At 35.9% G+C, this 27989-nt stretch overlaps 1 protein-coding gene across 1 annotated transcript; it reads left to right on the forward strand.

The window, feature by feature from the left end:
* The first annotated feature begins 195 nt into the window (after positions 1–195).
* LOC125067139 (mothers against decapentaplegic homolog 6) lies at positions 196–27868 on the forward strand. The gene is made up of 5 exons (XM_047675512.1): positions 196–610; positions 13243–13296; positions 21436–21516; positions 25142–25317; positions 27338–27868. Exons 1-5 carry the CDS (start codon positions 337–339, stop codon positions 27680–27682), a joined length of 930 nt encoding a protein of 309 aa, XP_047531468.1. The 5' UTR covers positions 196–336; the 3' UTR covers positions 27683–27868.
* The last annotated feature ends 121 nt before the right edge of the window (positions 27869–27989 follow it).

Below are 27989 nucleotides of genomic sequence, written 5' to 3' on the forward strand. Positions count from 1 at the left end.
ATAAACATGGGTATCCGTAACGAGTCAACTTCCGGACACGTGTGTTTGCTATCTAGCGATTAAGGGAAGCGCCGACAAGGGCAGATGAGCGGCAGGAGACAGGGCACTAAAAGAAAAAATAAATAAAGTACAAGCGCGACGGGGTAAACGGTGCACGCAGGTGTCGCTCTGGCCGCGTCACCGCGCCGGGCGGCGGCGCTCGTCCCGCGTCCGCGACCGCGGCCCGGCGGGCGGCAGTCGAGAGGCCGCACGCGGCGAGTGATGTCGTGTCGGCAGTGCAGCTGTAGCGCGTGGCGCGGGCGACCGCGAGACTCGTGACGCCGGCGGCGGCATGTGATGTTCCGGAGACGCGCGTTGCGGCGGCGGCTGGCGGCGGGCGGCGCGCCGTCCGTGCCTGACGATCAGCTGCGGAGGCTGGCGCGCGCGCTGGACGCGGGGCCCGCCGGCGCGCCCTGCGTGCCCGGGCCCTCGGGCCCCGCGTTGCGCCTCGCCGTCACCCGAGCCTTCCGCTTCCCAGACCTGCGAGACCTCACCGAGCTTCGCCGCCTGCCGCACTGTACGGACCACCAGTGCTGCAACCCCTACCACTTCAGCCGCCTCTGCGAACCCGGTACGTGACGGACGTTGACCCGCGCAACAAGTGAAGTAAACATGTGTCGACACAGTGTTCGCTTCGGTGTACGGTTGTGGAATTCAATCTGCCGCAATGTGAACGCCTGTTATCGAAGACGTGGCCGCGAGCCGGGTGCCCTCGCCTCGTGACGAAGAATTCGTAAAATGTGAATGGCCGGCTCGATGTTGACAGTGATTTGGAATGAATGGTTCTCGCGTTGCATTGGTGTCGTGCACGAGTGTCGAAGATTCTATTCGAAAAACCGTCCTTATCCGTGCGTAGAAAGTAGGAAAACAGTCGCTTCTAACTCGAGAGTTAGTCGTGTGATGAACTCTTATCGCGACCTAACCTATTTGTGTTTATCTTGACGTCGTTAATTAAGATTTCGCAAAGTAAAGGAGCGTGTACACTTGTTCGATGGGTTGTATTTTGTTACATTGTTTTATCCACGCAGCTCCCGAGGCGGACTGCACCGATATCAGTGTAAATCGTTATCTCATATCAGTTTATCGCCACTATATTTGCTTCTGTATGTGTTGTTACGTTGATTATGGCGTCATCTTGCGCCCGCACTGAACGATCGCCGCCGTCGCTTTTCATATTACTCCTCGATAATATTGTGTATAAACTAACGTCAGAGTTTCAAGTAATATTTCCATCCCCCGAGAGAATTGTAAACATTTGTGTTCAGCCATCTATTTATAGAAACTGACATCAGCGGTCGTCTTAGATCGAGTAGTGTATTTCTTCACAAAATTACAAAACGTCACTTAATTTTCCCTTTTTAAATAACCGACGTATTTTTTGTACGTGCGAGGATGATTCAAAGTGTAAAATATGTAGTGTACCCAATTGATGTTTGCTGATACCTGTTTTTATTCAGAAATGTATATAAACAGATTAGTTTGACTGGGCGCCGGTGTGCGAAGCGCGGGCGCGGCATTGCGTCGGCGTAGGTAAAGTATGTAACGAGCACCTAATCTGCCGTTGCGAGGGTCACTCGTTTGCGATAACTAGACAAGGTCACGGCGCTGGCGCCGCCGTGCCGCGACGCCCGGCGCGCGCAGCCCGTTAACTTTTTAATTCGCCAGGCAATGGCGTTGCCGTCAGCCTTTGTACATATTTAAACTTGCGTTTCCTCACAATGTCGACCTTTGTAATATTGTACCTTCCTGAATTTAGACGAAGTCAACAAAATCACCAAAGATACGCTCGAGATCAATGTTGATACTCGATTTATGTATGTACCAGTAACTTCCGGGTTTTTGCATTTTATAAATATATATAGGTATTTTTTATCAATTTACTGCTAAAAATGTTATAAAAAAGTTGTGTACCACCCCGTAAATAAATTGAAATCGTTTGAATTTCGTAAAAATGTTAAAACACTAGTAGAAAAAAAAAATAGATATACCCCCAATTTTAATTGTTTTGGGTAATGTCGTAACGTCCATGACATCGACTCACGCGCAGCCCACGGCCGCCCACGCCCACGTACTACGGTCGTACTTAGGAACAGTACGTAGGTGTGTTGACAATGTCGGATAGCATATTAATTAAGAAGAAAGTCGCTAAATATTGAATTTTAACTACAGGCCACACCAGTTATTATATCTATAAACATTTACTTTTATGCATTGTTAGAAAACTGCTTATTTACTAGATAATGACATAAGAACATATATTAAACTGACCGAAAGACAGTAGACTTTTTGTCATGGCTTAATTTGGAGTCAGCACCCATGAATGCAGTAAATATTTTTTAGCCAACTCGTTTGTTCTTTGGTGACCAAAAAGCAGAAACCGTACAAATTTGTGTATAAACAAAAACTTGAAATGTTTATCTTTTTGGCAAGTTGATATAACCATATTCAGTCCGGCGCCTACCGCCTAGACTAAATAAAAATTATACGTTCGGCTTACACCATTCCTTTTAGAAAGTTTATAATGTTAACGATCTTTTTAAGATTTTTTTTGTGTTAAATATTCAAAGTACTCTATTCGATTCGAAATTTATTTTTTCTAAAAAACGCAATGTATATTTGTTTAATTACTACTTTTCGTTTCAAATATGAATATTTATATTACAAATTTTACGACTTAAATTTTATTAATGGAATTGAAATCAACAGAAATAATCATTTAGACGTTTAATTTTTTTTAAACATCAACAAATAATTATACAAAAGTAGGCTAAGAAACTACTAACGAGCCTAAAAAGTGGTTTTTAAAAGCGTAAATAAATTTGTGAATAATGATTACATACCTAGATAATTTGATAAGTTTTTATTGGGTGGCGTTTCTTCTACGTTCATATCAAGACATCCTTGTATCACGTTTTTCTATTAACTTTCACTTTCATAGACACGATAATATGTATCAAATTTTTCAATATTCACCTTACACATGTCCTAATGTGCTTAAAACTAGCTAAATATTTAGTATGGTCAGTATACTAAATGAATAAACAAATGAACTCTGCAAATTAAAATTAAGTAGTAATTATTGAAATATGGTATAAACTGTTTGGTAAAAACCTTTTTCATATATGGTTTAACAGATGAATACAAAGTTAAGTAATATTTAAGAACTTGTATAAATTGTTACTAAATATAGTCGCAATTTATATGGTGGATTCAAATTTAACTTTATTTACATCTCTCCATGGTCGGTCCATAATGTTTGGACCTCACCTGTGCGGTTTTTTATCCCGTCGTCGTCTCGCCGTTTACTCGTCGCCAGTTTTTTGTCAACTTTCGCGTCAGGAACCACAGACGGATGACGCGCCGGGCCTCAAAGCTCGGCATTCCTTTGAAACGTTCCTCCGAGTTACTTATACGGTATACGAGGTTGATTGTTGAACAAATACATTACTAACTGTTGAATGCAGTTTGTTTCTGAGGTTTAAATGTAGCTAAGAGATTTGAATGAATGGTAATTGTAGGACATTGATAATTTCATCTGAAGTTTCGTAAATAAAAATATGACCATGTTTTGATGCTAAATCTGCAAACACGTTCAACGTATAAACGCCCGTAGGTTTTATTCGCTATAAAAATTGGCATTTGCAGTTTTTTTTAATAAAAATACGTCAATGAATATATTCATGAACTGTTTTATTATATAAACAGGACATACATTTAAATATTTTTTATTTTTGTGGTATATTTTTTATGTACAAGATTTATTCGAAATTTTGTTTATTCTTTTAATTTATTTAGTATATCATATCATATTGTCGTAAAAAAGGTATAGTCAATCAAAGATAGCTGTATTTCGAACACCTGGTTCACTTTATTTATACGTCTTTATGGTTGCCAAATGATATATATTATTTTATGCAATTAATAATCATCCTCGCTTTAATTCTAAGGCTGTCATGCAAATAATACATTCGAGAGACTTCTATTTGTATCAGTGGCTATAAATCTCGAAGATTTATGCCGAAAACGAACTTGCAAGCCTTCGGTACAGCTAGATAAAAACATTTACAGGCATGTATTTCGGTAGATGTGAGTCATATGGAGAAGTTATTCGGCATGCACTTAAAAGTGAATGTAAAACAAATCCACGCACATCAATCTGAGCGTAGTACGTGCTCGAAGCGTGTTTGCGGATCGGCGCCAATCACGCCGCCGCCGCCGCCGGCCTCTATTTGTGAATGTTTTTATCCACCACGACGCTTTCCGAACGCTCTCGATGGGAGGGGGTCCTTATCTTATCGAGCGCAGGCGTCGACGCGACGCCAGAGACTAGCCGGATTAAAGATCACCACGAAATTCATGCTTCTAAGGTTAGTGAGAGTAAATCGACGCGATACTATATCGAAATAGTCTCTTATATTCGCCAATTAAAACGACTCCGATCGCTATCCGCTCGCGGGATCCGTGTCCAGGTGATTTCGACCGCATCAATTTATCGAATTACGAGACGAGTACATTTAATGATGTCGTCTAGATATAGCAGAATCCATCTGCTGTTAACGTTGCGTTGGAGGCGGCGGCGTGGCCGATATTTATTTAGCCATAATTGCTTGTCGGCTGACTGGCGCCGGCGCCATGTCGCGCCGTGCGGGGCCGAGGGAGGGGCGGCTGCGCCGGCGCAGGTACGACCGCCGCACTGCGTAAGCTCAACTCGATTTTCGTGATCGGTTTTTTCTCGTTTTATTGTAGTCTGGTCATGTTTTTGGGTTGCTTTGTAGAATTTGTGAATGGCTATCTCGTTACGTCCGCCAGGTATATAATGGATCGTATTATTACAAAAGTTGTATTATGATGGTAAATGTCATTGTGGGAGCGTTTTTTTAGAACGTGACCAATAACGTAAATAAAAATTTAGGAATTCGTGTAGCCATTATAAGTGATTAGTTCGTCGGTCTTAATTTCGGAACGATTTTCGTGAACGATAAATCAATAAAGGAAATCCTTAACAACTTTCTTCCGTTTCGCTCTTGTCGTGAAATCGGAATTATCGATGATCTCACTGGCGATGGCGTCTGTTTACTAGATTCTATTCGCCGTCTGTGTCACAGCGGCCCATTGACTCGGCACCTGTGACGGAACCGGTCGCACCCGCCGCCGGCTCTTGCGAAACTGGTAAAATTCACTTTATTACTCTCCGGCCCCGACACCGGCTCCGATGCGGACGTGTCGCCGATCGCTCATTTCTCGATCACGATAATGCCTTTACAAATTTGAAAGCATCTCTTGTCTGTGATCGTTTATAACTAACAACATTTGTTTTCGTCTTGATTGTTTTTATCCTTGGCGCCGACTAAAGTATACAATTATTAATGGGTAAGTACTCGTAAATGACGTAAAATATTATCGCTATCAGATACGAACTGTTTTCCTGGAAATATTGACGAATGATGCCATAAATATAACGATGACAAAAAAGTCCTTTGAATATTCATAATTATATTAAGTCTGGCTTATGGTCTGTTTATTGCAGTACATTTGCTAACGAATTTTGCGTCGTTTGTCTTTATTTAGATGCATCGTTTGGTGTATTGTTGAGATATATCTCCGGCGCTAGTCGAGTAGTGACAAAATACATAGTTTTGGTGTGCGTCAATCGTCGCCACGACACATATTTCATTCCGGATTAATATCGTTTTCTTATATTATCAATACTTGTAAGAGGCCTTTTGAGGATGTATGAAACGATACAAAAATAAAAGATGGACAAATATTACGTCATTCACTTTAATTAAATCAAAGTTAATTTCAACGGAGGTTTGTATAATTAGGAAACACGGGTTTTGTGTTATTTAATACTACTGAATTGGATTGAATGGAACTGAGTGGTCGCCGGTATCTTCACCTGTTTTGTTTACTTGCTCAATACAAATAAAATGCGATAGAACGATCTCTAACGTCAGATTTTGACTAGCTTTTTACAAATGGCTAAGATTATTTTTTTAATCTAAGAATGTGATAAATGTGATAATTTATATATTTAAGATAATTCAAATTTTGTTAACTTACACAATATGTGTTTTGTTTTAATATTATATTTCAATTACTTCAAAGTTGTTACAAAACTTGCAAATAGTTCAAAATAACTGACTCATCGCGGTCTTGTTTAAAAAAACGTGATCTTATAACCTAGCTCGAATGTCCCATTCAACGTATTATGTCAAACGTCTCAATTTCATACAACATACGATCGACCAATCAAAACGAATCTAACGCCTTGCAAGTGTTGCTACTGTTGATAATTTAACTAGAGATATTTGCAATGTCACTGAATTTCTTCAGTAAATTTTATGAGATAGGTACGATTCACATAATTCCATTCCTTTTTATTCCAATAGTTGCTGAAAATGGTATCACCAATATTGTATTTGACAATATGCTCGGAACATACCAGAGTTAAACAGTGAAATTCCCGAACAGTTAAGTCAGAGTAGAGAGCCTATTCTCGCATGTGTACTTTCTTTTGCTCTTATTCTTTAATGGGACTGCAATCTAACACGACCGTAAAGAGACGCTGTACAAACTCCTTTGCTAACTTAGCTCCTGGTATTTTTTCCCAGAAAAACTCAATGACGTTAGTTTGTCTTGACCATTGAGTATTATTAACGTCTTACAGACTAGTTAATAGATCTACTAGGCGGTTACTTATTATTATGAACTGAATTAAACCAAATATACTGTTACTTTACCGTTTCCGTAGAAAATTGAACTTCTTTGGCGGGAAACTGTAGCGTGTATTACGAAACATAAAATGATATCATCAGATAAGCCGCTTTTATAATTCACCGATCGTATCTTGTGCGTCAACTAAAAATTAGCCACAAGGCTTACTAATGAGTGTAAATGAATTCTTTTAAGACGCCGGCTTTTATAAATGTAAACTGTAAATGCGGATGGCGGCCATATCAATAGTTGTTATTAACTTTTGAGTTGGATTTGGTTACGTCATTTGTATGTCCGTTTGCAAAGGGATTCTTTATATCTATTAAAACGTCTTTTTGTTACCTTGTCGACGCGAATTTACCATATGCGTAGCCGGGGTTCTAGTAACGGGAAAATTTTCCTGCAGACGGAGTAGCGGAGGCATTTTCATATAGTTGTATTTACAACAACAACATTGTTGTTGGAGACATTGCGTGCAATGACATGACAGAGAATGAGAGTTTTCGCAATGATTCTACAATTTTTTTTACATGGCATCTATTTTTAATATAAAAAAAATGGAACGGTGGTAACATCTCCTGTAACATTATTGCATATGATTGATTTCAGTATATTAAATAGTCGTCAAAAATGACTAATAATTTTGTTTTCTGTTCTCGAATTGTATATTTCAAATTAGCATAACTTCGTGTCGTAGTTTCCGTTAATGTCGTATTTTTTACATATTATCCGGGTCTCTGTTTAGTTGTGATCAGGTCACAAACTGACTGAGAGATACTTTCTTCTTAACGAATACTTTCATACTATGAGACTAAGGGCTAAGGACATCATTCTTTGATAATTTGCTTAATTCACTTAAATATAATTGAATCATAACGTTTTTGATACAACGGCTTATTTAATATTTCTATAGATAAGGTAATCGTTTTTATAATTTGTACATCATGATGTTTGAGCTTCATGGACCAGGATAACAGAAACTGCTACATTTTTGAAATATATTTGACTTATCGATAAATCCTACTCAATTGAATCGCGTACTCGTTTCTTACTCGATACAAACTTAGTAATTCGCGCAAAATTAAACACCGAAACTCGATTGCAGAGATATAGATAGCGTATAGAGCCATTAACGAAATAGCTAGTTTTGTATAAAAAACGTAAACGTGTATTATCACTTTGAGTAATTCGAATGAATACGCAATACGATTTGGCAAAAATGTAATCGAGAAATCAGAAAATGTTTGTACTCGGTTACTAGGTAAAACTAGTACTCGACACATCACTATCAATGTCTATGTAAGGAATGTTGTTTGTAATACTTAATTTTAATGGAGCTATTAATATTAGTTACCGAGTTACTGGCTCTGATAGTTATTTTATGTTGAATTTTGTAATTCTTGCAACAAATCTTCTATTTCGTCAGCATTCATTGCAAAAACATAACTATTCGTATATTCTATCATCTGATTCTATATTTTACCGCTAAGTAGCAATACTTGGTATTGTAGTTTTTTTATTCGAAGGGTGAGTGAGCCAGTGTTACTACAGGCACAAGGGACACAACATCCCAAGGTTGATGGTGCATTGGCGATGTAAGGAATGGTAAATATTTCATAGTGCCAATGTATAGAAAAATATTGAATAAAGTAACTATGTTTTCAAAGAAAGCTTTTGTGCTAGTCATGAGTGTGTCGGAACACTTTCAATCATAAAAAAAAAAAAAAACATTACTAGTCAGTGCGTTAAAAAACAGAAAAATTCCTTTCATTTGCCATAATTTGTGGACACAACATTTACTCTTTAATTATGACCTAGAACATGTACTACGACTGTGTATGTTACTGTTTTTTATATAACATTGGTAGTTTAAAAATACATTAATGACTCCAGCCACCAGAAACACTCCGCCAAAGGAACTGATATGTCCCGTGTGCCTATAATTACATGGCTCGCCTGCCATTCGAACTGGAACACAATAACACGAATTATTACTGTTTGGCGGTGTAATAATTGATGACTGAGTGGTCTATACCACTGGATCTCCATAATGCCCACCAAGTTAAACTACTATAGTAAATTATATTTATAAAAATTGTTCACTCGTGGTAACGAAATTGGAGTTCTTCAAATAAATCCCTTAGAGTATTTCAACGATGTGTTTGGATTTAAATTTTATAATCCGAATCAGTGAGTATCATAAGATTTATTAGACGAAAAACATGTTTAATGTTTTTGCCAAGTGTCGTATTCTGACGTCATATTACTTCTATTTCCCTGGCATACTCTTCAATCGACGCTTCGATTTGTACGTGTATTAATTTCTCGCTTATTTTACGTCATTTTATATCATTCGGTATTCGTTTTGTTTATTCTTTACCTTGAATTTTTTTCCTATTGGAAATGTTAGTTAACTAACTTTATCATGGGTTTCATTGGAAGTACCATCAAACTCCATATATATATATATATATATGTAGGTACATAATCTAGGTCTATGAACGTCGAGAATTCGCTGACTTGTATCAATTACGTTCTACGAATGTTTCTTGGAACGATTTTAAACATGACGAATCCGTTGAAGCTCGGTCTGATATGAAGATCGACTCGTCGAAACCGACCATCGTAGTTTCAAAGGGATGCGAAGAAGTGTATGTATATAGGATCGGCAGACGATCACCTTGAATAAAACATGGTACAGGCTTATGTGTATTAATGTGACGGCTGGACAGCGAATGAGGTGTGTCCATTGACAAGTTAATCTCCGCCTACATTAAATATAGCTTGATGAGCTAAATGGAATGCTAACACAAATACGACTTTGTACCGACTTTGAATTCTTATAGCCACTCCTCCTCGATCTCGGGGGCTAGCAATTGTGACGTCATCCCTTGGCGCCTCTCAGCATTCCTTGTCAGTTTATTTCCTTGTTTTTTTAAAGTATTTATATCATTTAAATTTGAACTTTAATTAAAATTTATATCGTATACTGTTTCATATTAACAACAGTATTTAATCCTTAAATTACGTTAATGGGAAATAACCTTTTATAAGCTCGAGCAAATAAAATTGAACACTTGAACACAAGTAAAGCGAGACCGGCTTACTTTGAAATATAATCATTTTATGAATTACAAAAGATAAAAAAAGTTAGTCGTGGTCATGTTCGGTTCAGACGTTTGTTAGAATATTAGTATAGAAAAATTGTCACGGAATCGTTTGTAAAGTGGGGAAAACGCCGGGTGCGCGTTTCTCGGCGCGTGGGCATGGCGGCCGCCCGGCGCCGACGCCGGCGCCATCCGACTTGTTATAATTCGGGCGAGCTATTTTTGTCGATTCACACGCGCGCAACGATCCGTGCGTATAACGTTTTTTCGTATTAAAAACTGTTTGTTGCCTCCGTACGCCGCTAAAGCAATTAATGCTGGCTCCTTCATAGATCACCGACGCCCCTCGTACACGGCTCGATAATGTGTTATTGATCTATTTCGGAGTTGTTTATCGATTCATTTAGAACTTCCAGTGGAATTATTTTGTGTTGCATGCGTTGAAGCTAAAACAATGTTTAAGAATATTATGACATTGTTACTAATAGTTAAACAACATACATAAGAGAATGTTCTGGAATGTATATATTTGTTTTTGGGTATTAGTAATTGTTATTTCAAAACAATCATCTGCCAAATAAGTTCGGGGTCGTACCGGTGTCCTTGATTTTTTTTTTTATAATCTTGATATGCAGTTTAATCATTTGGTTGGATTATTTATTAATTTGCTATTGCGTCGTGACATGTATGTATATCGGACAATTCTTATTTATTTATTGATAATTATTTACCTTAGTAATATTTGCTTTTCTTTTCACTCTGCCTTTGATGAACCGATTTGGATGATCATTTTCATTAAATATTTGAATAGATCAAGGATATTTCAGAAATTACTGATAAAGTATTTTATATATGATAACCATTATTTTATTTACAAAATAATAAGGAATATTATTTATTTTAGTTTTTAGATCATGATTCATGTGTAATGCAGGCAAAGTATTGACACCAGTCTTTAATCACAGTTCCGTTACCTAAGGATGATTTGAACTTTTACGGTGTCTGAGCATTCGAATTTATAATACAATTAGAATTAAATAAAAAAATATTTAATTACCGGAATTAGCAATTTCAGCTTAATATATATATATTATATATTATTATTATTACTAAGAACTGAATTAAAATTAAAGGTAAAAACTTTAACAGTCTCTAGAACAGTTTTTTAAAGGCACAGACAATAAAAGTTTTGCTAAATTTAAATATAATATAATCTATTTTTATATCTAGCATATTGGACCTTATTGATATTGTAATAACATATTACTCGCAATTTAAACTTACTACCGCTACTATTCCATTCTTGTTTATACTATAACACCATGCTCACAGCACAGTTAGAATTCCTTCTCATCGTTAAATAATTACGATCCTTATCTGATCAGAAATAGGGTTTAATATTCAATAACTCGTAACTTAAATAAAATTGAAACGCGATACATTATATCGGTGCATTGAAATTTGAATCGTGTCCCCTTTGACATATGAGGCAGTTTAGTTCGTTTACTAGTTTAGGTCCTGCATTAGGTGATGTTAATTCTTAATTAAATGTACTTTATGATTAACGATGCAGAGTTCTTTTTTCTTTAATGAACGAGGGGTGTATGTGACGTAATAGATTTGAAAGTTTTAGTCACGCCACTCTACATATAATTACGTTGTATTTTTATTGCGAAAAGGTGGTATATTGGTTTTGGGAAGTTAATCGAAAATGGATTCTATTAGTTAATAATTAGAGGTAAAAATTGTTGGTCGTTAGTGTGGATGGACAGGCGGATATCAAAGTCAACAAGTAATATTATTTATATCTTCTCGATGGCACGCTAGGCGTGTGGGGTCGTTTACGTTTGCTTTCTTGTTTTTCAGCTTTGGCTGGAATCTCATTGTGAGTCATCTGAAGTATTTCAGTCTGAGCTTGAAACTTTTAATAGGCAATCACGAGGTCCTGTGATTTGTCAGTGTCGGGTTTCAATCGAGCGGACAGGCGAATGTGCGTATTATCATCTACATATCAACATAGCCTGCCTGTTCTGTTTTTTTTTTAATTTGGTTTAAATTTGTCCGTAACAAGATTGGCGGCTTAAACTTTTTTCAAACCGTCTAGGATTCTAAGCTTTTTTTCACAGAACATTTAGAAACGTATGATAATAATTTTATTGTTATTTTATGTCATAACAATTCAATATGCAGGTGCATACTCTGGGATTGTTTAGAAATTTCTTGCGCATGCGCCGTTAAAAACTTCTGGGAAGCGCAGCGCGTTCGCTATACAATCTCATTGTGCCTGTTTTATTTGTATTCGATTATTGTTGAACATGTCGAAAATATTCACACTTCACACGTCCGCCGCCGCCCGCGCCGGCGCCGAATCGCAAATGACAATTTCACGACGCGCATTCTGAATTCGAAAATATTAATGGCGCCCGAAATTCGGTACAGTCAGGAGCGCGTGCCGTTTTGTTTGCAAATAGGATAAAATCATGCAAGATTGTACGTGAAATTCATTCAAACTCCATTTGTATTACTGTTTCTAAGCAGATATTTCTTACTAAATTATTAAAAAGACATTATCTTTGAAAGTATCAAGACTCATTAGGCCTACTTCAAAATATTTAGTATTTCGTCTATATTGCGATCACAAGAATATCCAAGTTTTTATTTCAACATTATAATAATTTAAAAACACATTTATTTTGCTTCAATAACATTCATACTTCTACAATACTCTAGACGAGATATTGAATTAGAGTGTAACCTCACGACATTCAACCGCCAAAATAAACCACAAAAAAAATCAGAACAGCAATATTTTTTGGTTAAAACATAGGGTTTGATTCGGGATCCAGGCAACTTGGACATAAGTGGCTCTACCTGATGTTATGTTTGTTTAAGTGGAGTTTCGATTCTGGGCCGAGTAACGCAGAGGTTACGATTCTGGGAATCGAGGAACGAACATTCTTTGACTCAACTTTTGTGATCTTTGTTATATACTAGATGTTTTTTGTTTATTCGATAGTTGTTCTATGAGCTTAGTAGTTTTAATTTATGTTTATTTATAATAAGTATAGTTAATGTAGTGACTTCTGTTTGATGATATGATGTTTTGTTTCAAATATTTCTTTAGAATTTTTAATTTTTTTTTTTTATTATGAATTATCTTATTTAGAATTTCCGTTCTTTTCGGTAGAATGTACATTCCAAACCGGTGTAACGTATAATACGATTGTTTAAAATGTCATTACAAAAGTGCTTCTAAAAGCCGTACTGCTGAAATAAAGTATGCGTTGTGATTCAATTCCCAATACTTAAAAAAAAATATATAAAAACATTTTGGCGTAGTTAATTGCTTGTAGATTAATTAATCTTTATCTTGTTCCAGAAACCCCTCCGCCTCCATACAGTCGGATCGCAATGGACGACGTTAAACCTAAAGGTAATTTTTATTATAATGTTTCTAATCATTATTAATAAAGATGTCCTCCTGACCAATTTTGCCAATGGCGAATAAGTCTAACCGCGCAGGACGTACACAAGTGTCTGGGCTAACACAAGTTAAGCACTCGTATTCGCTCGCTCTCCAAATCTGATATGGATACGGATAAATGAATAATACTTTACCAGTTTCCGAAATTATATTTTTCCGTAACCGATTATCCGATTGTTTGCATAGTTTTAGTTACTAATATAAAATTATTTAGAAAGACAAACAGTTTAACTTTATTTGTAGGTATTTGAATATTAGGTAAAACTTCAGAAAAAAACAGAGTTACTTTCTTTAAGTATAACACAATACCAAACCAAAATTATTATAAACATATTTTTTATCGGTTACGGTTGCGGAGCACCATAATATCCCTGGTTTAAGTGCATCGACCAATTAACGTGCTTTCCGAGGCACGTCGCTGCTACTGAGTATCCTCAACAGAAAATCCAGCAGCATTTTATTGGCTCGAACCTTATAAGCTAGGTAACCGACGAGGCAGTCAAGTTTATAAATTACATTTAACGTAATACGCTTCAAACAAATAAGGGCAATTTTATTAGTACATGTTGTTTCTATCGGTACTATTCGAATAAAGAATCTTTCGTTAAATATGTAGTTCGATTATAACTACGCGAATTTTGATACTTGGACGAACCGATTAAAGCTGTGCGTTGTCAGTTCTAAATGTTTTATTAAGTAGATTAGTTTTTATTTTGCACGTATTACTAGATACGTAGCTCATTAATTCAACTACGTTAAAGAGTAACTAGTTTTTGTCGTTAATTACGAATTTATACATATTTGATTCCATGTAATGTATGTACTAATATTTAAAGCTGAAAAGTTCGTTTGTTTGAAAGCGCTCATATCCTTGGTAGTTAGTACATCAGATATTCTACCGCCGAACAGCAATATATAGTTTTGTTGTGTTCCGGCTTGATAAGTGAGCCAGTGTAATTATGGTATGGCTGGTAGTGCATTGGTGATGCAAGGAATGTCCAAATGCGGCGATGTCTATGGGCAGTGGTGAACACTTACCATCGAGAGGTCTATTTTCCCGTCCACCTACCCATATTACGCACAAAAAAGAGGATATTCCTTTCTTTATTGAATTTTTTTTTTAGATTAGGTATAAAACATCGCGTTACCCAGCGAGCTGAATAGTATGTAGTAGAACCCACGCGGGGCAGCTAGTGTATGATCAAAATAATTTAAGATCAACGGAGCAACTAATCAATACAATTTTATCAAAACAAGTATTTAATGATAGAAAATGTAGAAATCAAAATGTTGTGAGATCTAAGACGGCGTCGAAAAGCGCGGGAGATAAAGGAATCCGACCGAGGGCAGGCGCCCGCGCCGCTTCCTGGAAATTAGGGAAAGAAAGTGATGTGCAGTATATCGATAGTTTTTAAAAATCAAATACAAATTATGATATTCTTAAATTTTCATACACAAATGATATTGACGCTTAGACACATGCACACAATTCATTTTTTACAGATCTAAATGTGAGCTGTTGAATTAAAATTATTTTTATTTGCAATGAACTTGTTTGTGTCTCACGATATGATAAGCTATTTAAATATCGCTATCACACCGTATCGTCTCACAAATACTATTAGAAAACTGTATTACAACGAAAATATTATCTCTCATTAAAAACATACATAAAAAGCGATAAACGCGCTGTTTCATTTAACAAACATAGTTATCTGTTAATTAAATAGCGACTCAGCGCTGTGCGGCGACTACGCAGCCTTGCGTGATAAATATGCTAAAGAATGTTGTAGATGTTCGATGAATATCGACAATACTATTGTCTTAATCAATATTCTTGCTTATATCTCGAACGAAGAATGCAGACTATCTACCGTACCTATTGTTTTGTCCATAAAAAAAAAACTAAACTCGCGTGGAATAATATAAAAACGATAATCAAGTAATTAGGATTCAAAATTAATCTGAATATTAAATGTGTTACGATGTGTCTATGTGTATGTGAACCGGAAAAATCATTCGATTAAAATAAATAATATCGACAGCACAGCCCTAGAGAGCTGGTCGCTCAGCTTGCGCGCATTCCAACGACGACCGCCATCTTTAAACTACATTATTAATGCTTACGGCAAACATCAGTGACTTTTTTCTCTTCCCTTCGCATGCGACGCTATCCTGTTAAGATATATTTGTTTCTAATAGAGACCCTTCTGGATATTTGGTGTTGACATGCGGATTATACAATATTGAGAATTGTTATGTCGCATGCAAGTCTCAAAGCTGATAATTTTCAATAGAGATGTTTGAGTATATACAACAGTATACTTGCTAAGGCTCTGTGTACATACTTTACCGCCAAACAGCAATACTTAGTAAAGTTGAGTTCCGGTTTAAGGTTGAGTGAGCTGGTGTAAGTACGCTTATAATCAGGTGGGCCGCCCTATTTTATAAAAAACGGGTAGGTCGCTAAAATATAATACATAGCTCTTAGTGGCATAATTCTAATTATTTTATTAGGTACGTAGTTATTGGTTCAGTCACACACGTATAAGATATTGCTCGTCGATTTTTCTCGTTAGAATCTACTCGAATAAAGCGTATTTTGATTTCTGATTGATTACATTTCCATAAATAATCTGGTTTTGATGTTAATACTGGTGAAATTGATATCGGCAATAACGTCACATACTTTACTAAATATTTCTTTGATTTAGAACCATCTGACATTGTGTTAACGTAGATCATTAAGGTCTTGTTTTATTTTAGCCTAACATTCTATTTTAGTTCCGTAGCTAATTGAGAATCTTGTTTCATAAAGCGGTTCGGACGTACCGGGACTGTACATTGTTATTCTTTGTATTTCGAATCAATGGTCACCAGAGGAGTCAAATATATATAAACTCTTTGGTCTATAAAATAATTGCTCGTGTTTTATTTTCCATAATACGATTCATCCCATACGTCACAGGAAATACCGTTTCCCACAATCGATGTTCCCGCACGGGGGTGCAAAACTTGACTATTGCGGGATTCCCTTCCAGCCTTCATCATAGGGTTTCCCGGGATTCGAGACGTATTCCTCCCCTACTTTGCGAAGTTAATTTGACTGTCTACGCTTTATTAAACCCCTATACGTGCCACACCTCGTCAATTATAATATTTTTGGGTATCGTTAATTCATAATGAGAATATATTAGCACTGAAACACGACCGACATTGTTAATTGTTCCGCTCGTATCCTAATGTAATTCTTGCGATAAGGCCTCCGTCGGCTTTCATCCCCACGCGCTTAGTGAATGGACGGGCACGATTTGGTCCCTTCCCGTTCCCAGATACAGTTGACATTGACATTCCGATCGAATCCATTACGATCTCTCTCACGTGCTTCCCCGAACTCATTCATTCCATTTACACCGATCCGGTCTCAGAACGGCTCATAAATTTCACGCTAGGTAACAGATTTTCGACCTTAGGCGGGGCGATTAGGGGATATATTGTTGCCTCGTGTTCTCCGTTTTAAGTGATTCAGTCCCTTCTCGCGGGTATCGGCTGAGTGTCGCGATAACGATGGTATCCATTAACGTTATCGTCACGTTATCGTGGCGCCGGCGCCGCTCGCCTGACACAAATATAACTGGTCAGTGTTTGTTTTGCCGACACTCTTTAGATGTTTGCTAATCACATATTTTATGCTTCTCCATAGCAGGATCATTATTACTAAAAGCGAGAGAATATTGAATGAAATATATCGTCGGGGTTGTAAATTTTATTTTAATAGTTATTTATTATATGATATGATGAGGATATCCCTCATGGTCGACTCCGGTCTTTATTTCAGCTTGAATGGAAAAAGACGTGTCTGATGAAAGATGACACGCAGGACCAACAGTTTTATGTGTTTTCCGAGGCATTGCAAAGCTTACACTTACTTACTTACAAGAACCTGGAAATCGTGGTCAATATGAATATTATAAATTTTGTAAAGGTACATACAGTTAACACTCACTCACTTGTAAATGCAGTTTAACATATTTTCGCTCTTTTTGTCACCACTGTTTACACATTCGAAAGAAAAAGACAACATTACTTCGCTCCTAAACTTTATAGGTAAATTGTATTATATAATTCGACAACAAATTACTCAGCTGGTTCATAGCTCGTTCGTTCACCTTCACTCGCCTTATCACACTTAATTTTAATCTTAAACCCGCTACAGTCAAAGGCGAGCGAAGTCGATAGCCACCGTCGGCGGTAATGCGTTCATCTGACTTTATCGAAGCGAGGATGATTCTTTAAAGTGCTTTCCGAGTTCTAACGAGCGAGTGACACTCGATCGGCCCTTGGCATGTTTATTACGGAGGTGTGCCTTTAGGTGCCTACGTCATCGCTTGATTTATTACGGTCTTATAAACACAAATCGTATCGTGTCATATCGCTATACTTTACATAGTTATCGTTAAATTATATTCCTCCATTCAGGGCCATTGAGTTATTTTATGATTTGATTTGAAAAAAAAAAAAATTTCGTTGGCAAGGCAATGGCATGTGAGCAAACTATCCTAATACTAATTGTACTACTATTAATTGTAAGTCACCTTCGCATTTAGACACTAAATGTAACAATAAATATTTTTTACGCCATCAATGCGCTGGTTTCTTCAGGATCTTAGGTTTTATGTCGCTGCGTATGATTCATTTCCTAATCAAACCGGAATACGTAATACAAAGATTAACTGTTTGGAGAAGAGAGGTTATCAATCCAGAGGGACATGAATGATTAAAGTATGTATCCTATGTACTATTCCAAAACATTATAGGCTTATATACGAGATTTGGTTACGTTTGATACGCCTTCCTGTAAACTTGTTCTTAAAAACGCGATAGACTGTTAAAACAGCGTCTTCACAGCGTGCATTTTCCACAGCATTTACAAGATCGGACATTTACATCTCAACGGACGCGATATGTGTGTATACTCGCAGTAATAATATTCATCCACAATAATCCACAAGAATTACGGAATCAATGAAAATGATTGAAATAAAAGTTACAAAATATAAATATCAGTCCGTCCCTGTGTTTCTATCCTCTTGAGAAGGCTTATTTTATCTAACACTTGGAAGTATAGTCATGGTTTTTCACGAACTTCACATGAAGTACCACGAGACCAGTCTATCTCGCAACTTAAATTTTCAAAAAAAGAACCCTTTAATTTCAACGTGTTTATTTAAATGATTTAAAATACATTTCTAAACGTGAGCTCTGACGTACGCAATAGGATATAACATTATAAACGTGCCCAAATAATAGAACAAATTTCGTAAAGTAAAACAATCATGAATTTATATAATTTCAAGTGCACGAGCGTTATAGTTTAAACATTACAATAACGAAGAGGAAGCATGCATTTAAACATAAACAGAATACACGTGGAGGCTTTTGTTTTCATTTATCTGTAAAAACATATTCTATTACCGATCTATCTTTATTATTATCATAACATATTCTATTTTTCTTTTTCTTTTAAGGAGTTTGTATTGGTTTTTAGTATTAATAGATATTTTTTTGACCAATGGTTATATTTTTAGTCGTTTAAGAGCATGCTAGGACCCAATAAGACGACCTCCGTGGTCGAGTAGTGTGTACACCGGTTTTCATGGGTACGCCACTCCGAGGTCCCGGGTTCGATTCCCGGCCGAATCGATGTAGAAAAAATTCATTAGTTTTCTATGTTGTCTTGGGTCTGGGTGTTTGTGGTACCGTCGTTACTTCTGATTTCCATGACACAAGTGCTTTAGCTACTTACATTGGGATCAGAGTAATGTATGTGATGTTGTCCAATATTATTAAAAAAAATAACAATAAGAGCGAGCTACTGAATTTGTAATGAGGTGTGCTCGTAACTAGCATGCTAGTACTCATGCAATACTCCGAAGAGTTTGAACCGCGTTTGATTATCCAAACTCTACAAGTACGTACACTTGTATTCAACATTTTTCGATTTCATGTATCACTCAAGCATATTCATAATAATATATAATAATAAACCTTTTATAATATTACAAAAATTAATTAAACAAAAATCATTTTTAGTAGTAAAATTATCTTAGATATGCTTTAGAATATTTATGAATTAATAGGAACCCCGGTTTGGGTAAAGCCCTCCTACAAACCAGCATATTCATACACGTAGTCAATTGTTCAAATGTACAGACAAGTTTTAACTTTATTGTATGTATAAATTAACACTCGTGTGTACGGTGGTCGGTGATCATTTCGATAAGATCTCTAGTATGTTAATCTACCTCATTATACGGACGTATGTAAAGACACGCCTCCTATAAGGTATATTACATAGAACAAATTAGTCGTTCCACCTTAATACAATTAAAGAAATATAAAACCTCTTTACATATTAATTTATATGAAAATTAAAGATAATATCTTCAGCTCGACCAATATGCGGTATTGTTTTATCGTTTGAGAAAACGTTTTTTTCCGTGACATTCGAACATACATATAGAGATTTTTTTGATAGTGATAATTATTTTAGTAATGATTATTAAACCATATTATCCTCATGGTAGATTTCGGCCACGAACGCTTTTGTCAAGAGAAACTAGCCATTTACGCATGAATACGAAAGTATTTGCTCGAACATAAGTAAACTCGATAATTGTGTTCACAATTGCAAGAAGATTTACATTGAATTGAATCTTCTTAAAAGCCAAAGAGCTTGTAATAAATATTTTTAAAAAAGTTTTGATTATAATAGTGAGAAAGGCAAATCTGACACGACTGCAAAGACTTCCGGCGGTTTACCAACGGTTTTACCTTAATCCGAGGAACGGAAGTGTAAGCTTCCAAATTCCCATTCGTAATTCAATTCCAGGAGAAGAATTATATTACCCGATTGTTTAAAAAAAACATGCAAGTACAAACATATATTAGACTCAAGAGAGCCTTCTTAATTTTAACGTTATATCATTTTTAAACTCGGTTTTTTTTTTTTTAAATAAAAATATACCGAAGTATTAATACCGAAAGGGTTTCCGTACATCTCAAATCCACGTCTATCCGCAGGTGTTCGCGCTGATGTCATTACGAACTAGTAATACTGGTCCAAGATTCTTTATAACCTAATTTTTTTCCGTCAAACTTGCCTTAACTTTTTTTTCCATATCAAGTCGAGACAAGTATCAGATTTCGTTGAGAACAAAAGTTATTAAGTATTATTTTTATGCTTTGTGATCAGGGTTGTCAGAGTATTGGCAAATGATTGTTGAATGTTTTTGGAGAAAATAAATGAAGAGAAGATTCCCATTCGTTCCCGATTAAGTATTACGGATATGGCTTTGCAACGAAAATCGACTCTGTCAAATCTTTATCCGGTTTTTTTTTGGCAAAATGTCATAAAACTATGCCAGCGTATTATAATTAAATTGTTTTTACCTGTGATGGCGTATTATTAGAAAAATATGACAAACTGATTTTATTTATAAATTTTCCACCCCTTTGTTTTTAGTGTTTAGCTGTTTACGGCTGCATACCTTGAGCTTTTTTTAATTTTTCATTTGATCCTTTTATAAGTAAAGACATAAGAATTTGAAGAAATATTTCGTAATACCCAGATAACATTGAACAATAATGTTTATAAATTATTTTTACAAGTTACGCTAAAAGACAGACTTTAAATTATAGACCCATTTAGAGTTTTCGTGAGTCAGGTTTACGTAACGTGAGGAAATAGCATGCAAATGGAATAATAAAATATTTTCTTGTTTGAACTCCGAGTCTAGAGTCTCGACACAAAAGCTTTTTGACTTATTTGGACATGTTAGTCATTTTAGGTATATCTATAATTTATATGTTGTAACTATATATATTTGTACATTAGCTATGTGTATGCTTTTGAGTATATCATGTAATTAGTTCCGGAAGTAACCACTGCATTAAACAAACAAATTGTAATTCTTTATAATATTAGTAATAAGAAATGATGGCACTACATAATAAAATAAATGAACGCACCAGTAAATTCTTTTAATAGAAACCGTAATTAATTTAAACTCACTCTATTGTTTACAGAACATGGCGAGATTACAGAAGACGCGAGGAGGACGGACCATGAGCGGCTAGCGACGGGTTCCCTCGCCACCGATGGCGAAGGTTGGTACCACACTCTTAGCTAAATTCACAAACATAATTTATCTTAAATATTCCGAAAATGACAAAATGACATATTGAAAAAAAAAGAAAGCACAATCTAATCGTGTGGTATGTTAATTTTGTTTATAAGTGTAACAAATTAGCTTAATTCAATAACACAAAACTATTTATGTATGTAATACTTTTCATAAAATAAGATAATAAAATACTTGACTATAATACATTACATTGTACATCCGTATCTCAATCTTAGGCGATGTAATTAGATTCTAGTGAAATATCGTAATTAAATTAATAGTTGTAATTATTATTATTTTTGTAAAATTCCGTCGAATTACAATTACATACACATAATATATAGATAATGAATTAAGTACGTTAAATATTTTTAACGAGATTGGTCGCTATGTATATCAAAGTGGTCCGTTTCGACTTCGTACGTAATTTAATTCGTAATTACACACAAAGTCACCCCTCCCACGTCCCCCCCTGAAGTTGAAATTTCCATAAATTTATTAGTGAGTGACTACGTCACGAAAGGAGTAACTATGCAGAATTTCAAGTCCATCGGACTTATAGTTTCGGGTATCTCGTGACGATTCAGTCAGTGGTACTTTGTAATACATATTTGGTACCATAGCTGTACGTCCGTGGTGGTGGAAAAGCTCCAAACGTTTTCTAATGAAGAGAAGATCTAAGCCCAACCGTGGCTTTGATTGTTCCCATTGCAAAAAAAAACACGCCCAGCATTTATAATTGATACTGTAAAACGTCACCGAACGTGAAGGTTGTGACGTTTAATTATACACAATTACTGAGGTCGTCGAACCGCGTCCGAGCTCCCTTTAGATATGATTTGCGCCTAGCGTCCTATATCAGTGTTTAGACAACCGATTTCGATGAAACTACAGATATACAGATATATATTTAATCATACGAAAAATTATATTGAAATTTTCTAATCATTAATCAATAGAAACGCTTGGATGTTTGACGGGTTTCCTTTGTCGTATATAATCCATCAAAATAAAAACGTCAAAATTAAAACAACTCGTATACTGAAAGCCCTTAATATCACAAACAAATATTGTTATAATTCTTATTTACACTTCTGCAATCAAAACCCTAAGTACCAGGATCGTTTATACCACCAGGTCGAATCATGGCGTCATGGTGTTAGGAACGTGTCTCGTGGTATAACCTTGACGATCGATTGCCGGCCCGCCAGCCTGGCGCCGGCTTACGCTATACTGCTACCATTTTTCATGGGACTTGTCAGACACCTGATGGTATTAAGTTAAATGTACATACTAGGTCTTCAAATACAAAAATGAGGGACATTTATTCAGATATTCAAATATAATATCTATCAAGAACAATATTAGTATTTAATTTATGAGTGTATTTGTAGCGTCATCGGCTTTAGGTTAATTTTAGATAGATAAGGCGACATTACAATTTGTTTTAGGTATATAGAATGTACGAGTATTATTTATTAATTCATGGAATCATATTAATTTACATTTAATAATATATAATAATCATAATTTACGTTACATAAATGACTTAATTTTGAAAATATATAACTAAACAGACTTAAAAAAAATTATAGACAGGACACGCAAAATATATCCAAAAAAATCACGTGGCTTTCTATCTAGGTCGACGGCGCTATTACCTCTATGAACTGCTAGGTTAGTTCTTTGAGCAAGATAAGCGTTAGCTCTTGGATAACCAGCAGCGTGGAGTTTCATACAATGGTCTGTCTGAGGTCTGGAATTTCATTACGCAGCTATATTTTTGGGATATTTGCAGAAAGTATGTTCGTAAGAGTGTCATATTTCCCCGTTACAATCGTATTGGTAACATAATGTTTACATACAATCAGTTTTTGATTTCGTTTATAAAAATAACATTTTATCTTTTATTAACGAATGATATCGTCCAGTATCTTCTTATATCTTTGGTCATAAACGAAATGATTCAAATCTATCGAATCATAAGTTGTAAAATTGGAAAATTTTGTAGTTATCTGTTTATTTGGAATTGAAAAAGATTTATTTTTTTAACTTCACCATTGGATTATAAAAATACCGTAAAAATGACAATTTAGAAAAAGGAGATAATATAACATACCACAATCTCTAGTAATTAGTTCGTTGTATAGCAATGACGTAAAGATTGGTCTGCTCGGCTCGGACGGAGCTGGTTTTCCGTAGTTACATATCTGAGGTAACAGTGGCTGCAAGAATTATGCATGAAGAGGATATTATAGCGGATTACTTTTAGCTTTTGCTACCGTATTATTACCGTCGAAGCTATTCATACACCGACCATATGACACATGACGAATTTTCCAAATTTTCAAATGACGATGACGATTTCCTGAGTAGTCTTATAAAATTATTTTCAATAGTTTTTCGAAAATATTAATACAAAGCTATATTATTAAAATAACCATCAGATACCAAAAAGAACCATTTAAATTATCTCCCTTGTATAATCTTATGAAATTTCGTCGGAAATAACATCATATCTAAGTTTAAAGTTAAAATTTTGGCGAGTTTCGGTGTGACAGTTCGTCAGTGTCACGTCGTTTTGAGCCAAGTTTCTGGAGCTATAACGTGACGTAACTTCACTGAAATACACTGTCATTTGAGAAGCCGTTGACATCTACGTACTTTGCGCCTTTAGCTCTCACGTCAGATAAATAAACTTAGTAAATAAACAACACCCGACTTCCTTGGGGCTGACGAAAAGTTGTGACACTGTTTGACAAAGCTATGATCGTAGCGTATCCGAATTTGTGTCTTATGTGTAGATAATAATGATTTTTTTCGCCCAAGAAATTATTATTATATTTTAAAAAATTAAAAGCAAAATACCACTCACTGATTATTAAGCACGAAATCACAGAAACTATAACATCTACAAAATTGAAATTTGGCAGGTAGGTTCCTTATGGGACACCCTATTTTATATTTATTATTATGATGTCTACACGACATCCGCTAAGAATTTTACAAAACTCTACCTCTAAAGGGGTAAAACGGGGGTTGGAAGTTTGTGTTTTATAAAGGAAAGATAAAGCCGCAGGTTCAGCTAATATTATATAAAATATCATTTCTGGAATTTGAAATTTCTTACTATAGAAAATTGATAAAATGTTTGCGACATATCAGCATTAATGTTAAATAAATCAACATTGAGAATGAAATTTTAAAACAATTGCTGAATTTTTAAAAATAGCATTTTCTGCTTTTAAGGAATCACATTTCTTTCCCCCCTCCAATTAAGTAGAGGGAGTGGCAATAACAAGTTCGAGGAGTCGCTAGGTGGCGTGTACCGATACGCGTATCCATCTGTTTTTAGACACGGTTAAATAAATAAACCCGACCGCAACAAACACACTATATTGATTTGTTTTATATAGGTTAATTTAACAAGATAATGTTTGTAAATTCAACAATAACGCTTAAGAATGCGTCCAATTAAAACTATTTCATTAATGTACCTACATACCTATCTTTAATAAATGTTTTGTTAATATCCTAAAAGAACTCCATTTTTTTATTATGATTATTTTGTACTGACCATTAATATTTAGTTTTTTTCTTCATTTCAGAGCGTCAAAGCTGGGAATCGGAGTGGTGTAGATTAGCGTACTGGGAGCTCACTCAGAGGGTAGGCCGGCAATTCAGTGTGCGCGTGCGCGCTGTCGATGTGTTCGGCGGCACGTGTGCCGGCAGACACGGGCTCTGTCTTGACGCGCTCGACAGCAAGGAACCGCAAGTTGAACAGGTAATACAACAACTACAACTTTTTTTAAATCTCTTTCTGTGATATACTGACTAGCTTATACGACTATATATCTCTAAGTCCCATTCAAATCCTTCGGTCGAGATAAAGCATGCAAAAAATTAGTGTACCGGTAACGGTTCTACACTACATCTTCAAATTCTGGAAAATTCAGATTCTGTCGTTACCAATTATGATATGTATGGTTGCAAACTGGTTAAAATTACACGGCTAGCCCTTTCTTGAACATCGCTTGTCAATCACACGCTTGGTTTGTACACTATGAAAGCAGAAATCATTACCAAATTAATCATTACCGCGTATCCCGCTAATGATAATTTAAAAAACGTAGCGATTGACACATTCGAATGAGGTTACCGGATTTCATAGCGCTCCAAAACAATGGTTCTGTACAAGCCGGCCACGGTCGGGTTTGCCAAAATCTCATACGTGATTCGAATCGCACGAAACGTACATGCGTACGTGCGCTCGGACATGCGATACGCGGTTTTTTACAATCATCTCCATTATCAATTCAATAAACTGATTGCTTTGCTTATATTTAATTCGATACTCAGTATCGTGTAGTTTATTTCAAAAATAAGAAATGTAATTTATTTTTTTATTTTACGTTACTCATTTGGCACTTGGTGTTTTTACTCTATACAGTTTATGGTACAGAGCAGATCATTTAAATTCTTTCCACAAAAATCAAAGTCATCATGCTGGACGTTCATATGTAGTGGCCAAAGAATGAATTTAAAAAAACTAAGGGCTATGTTACATCAAAATGTTTTTAACGAAATACTCAAAACATGTGTGTGTTAAGATACATTCACAAAATGTTAATACCATTAGTCGCAATAAAATACAGGAAGCTATTGCTTTCTAAAAAATCGTTACCTACTATACTAGTAAACTACCGGCCTTTACTACTATACTAGTAAAGGCCGGCAACGCACCTGCAAGCCCCCCGGTGTTGCAGATGTCCATGGGCGGTGGTAGTCACTTTCCATCAGGTGAGCCTCCTGCTCGTTTGCCACCTTATGACATAAAAAAAAAAAAAAAAAATAGTACTATAATTACACACCATTAAACCAATCAAAATAATATAATGATGAAATTTATATAAATAATAAAAATGAAATATGATCAAATGTAAAGTTTATCTTTTTTTATTTATAACTGATGGTAAGTGGTCAATATCGCCAGTAGATATTGACACTGATAGAAATATTAACCATTCCTAACCATCCGATCGTTCACATTTAGTAGGAAAACACATCAATACTACATACTGATCAGTAGTAGAATAAATAAAGTGGGGGGTAGTACTTATCCAGGCGTTCGGCGCAAATGTTCAACCACGAACTAAATCTCAAAATATCTCTTAATTAAATTTCTTCGAATTCGAAAGTCGCCGCACAGCCGATATATTTAATAGGTCAAAATAAATCTTCTACGTTTGGATTGAGCAGTAAATTGTGCGTATTGCATTTATGTAAATTGATTTAACATTCCGCGCGCAGATAACCTCAGCGATAACTCGAGATACCTACACGCCGCGCATACGCCGCTAATAATTTAACTAATAGCTGGTATATAATTGAATATATTGAATACGCTGATTGCTGAGATTTTATAATTAATGTTGTAACGGGAAAAATCATTCGTAACTCAGTGTTTAATTATCTTTATTTGATGTTGTTAGGGAGTTGAATCGTTCGTGATTTTGATACATAAGTCTAATGTTATATCATTTAACATTAAGCATATTGGCGTGTAACGTTATTGAAGTAGACTCATTCATTTTTAGTGATTATATTCGAACTTAAGCCTTCCTTGTTACTGTAGACTTTTAAACTTAGTAGTAACTCTTGTGTACAGATTACAATATATCCATAATATTGTATGAATGTTATCTATCCTGAATGAAAGTCAACGAATATTATTATTCGTATGTCAAATATTACTTTTTGATAGTAATTGAAGAAGAAAATAAATATGTTAAATATCTTTCCAGGTGCGGAAAACTCGAGCGAAGATAGGCTTAGGCGTGACCCTGTCTCTGGAAACGGACGGGGTCTGGCTCTACAACCGAAGCCAAGAGCCCGTGTTCGTCAGTTCACCGGCGTTGGACGCAGCAGCGGCGAAAGCCTTGCTAGTGTGGAGGGTCGCTCCAGGACATTGCTTATGCATATTCGACCCTTCAACCCCCCCGCCGCCCATTTCGTTACCACACGTGGGCCCAGTCGACCCCAGGTCCGTGAGGATATCCTTCGCGAAAGGCTGGGGGCCAAAATACTCGAGGCGGGACGTTACGGCCTGTCCGTGCTGGTTGGAAGTATTGCTTGCACCTCCGAGCTGACGCTAAGACTTAACTATTGGGTATATTAAATCAGTGAAGTGCTTAATGTGGATATGGACCAAAGTGTAATGAACGTTATAAGGATTCTTATGGATCTTAGGATTAACTTTAAGTTTATTTACTCAGTTAGTGACGAGAAAATTCTTGTTAATTTTGGTGTCACTAAATGAAAAATCAACGGAAGTGGAGTATGAGGCCCAGTACGGCGTGGTTGTCTATATTTTTGTTCATGATAATACTTTGTAACTTTATCAAATCAACATTAGTATCAGCAGACACTGGAGTATATTTTTATTTATAGTATACA

This window comes from Vanessa atalanta, chromosome 11 (genome assembly GCF_905147765.1).
Source record: "Vanessa atalanta chromosome 11, ilVanAtal1.2, whole genome shotgun sequence".
Classification (NCBI taxonomy): Eukaryota; Metazoa; Arthropoda; class Insecta; order Lepidoptera; family Nymphalidae; genus Vanessa; species Vanessa atalanta.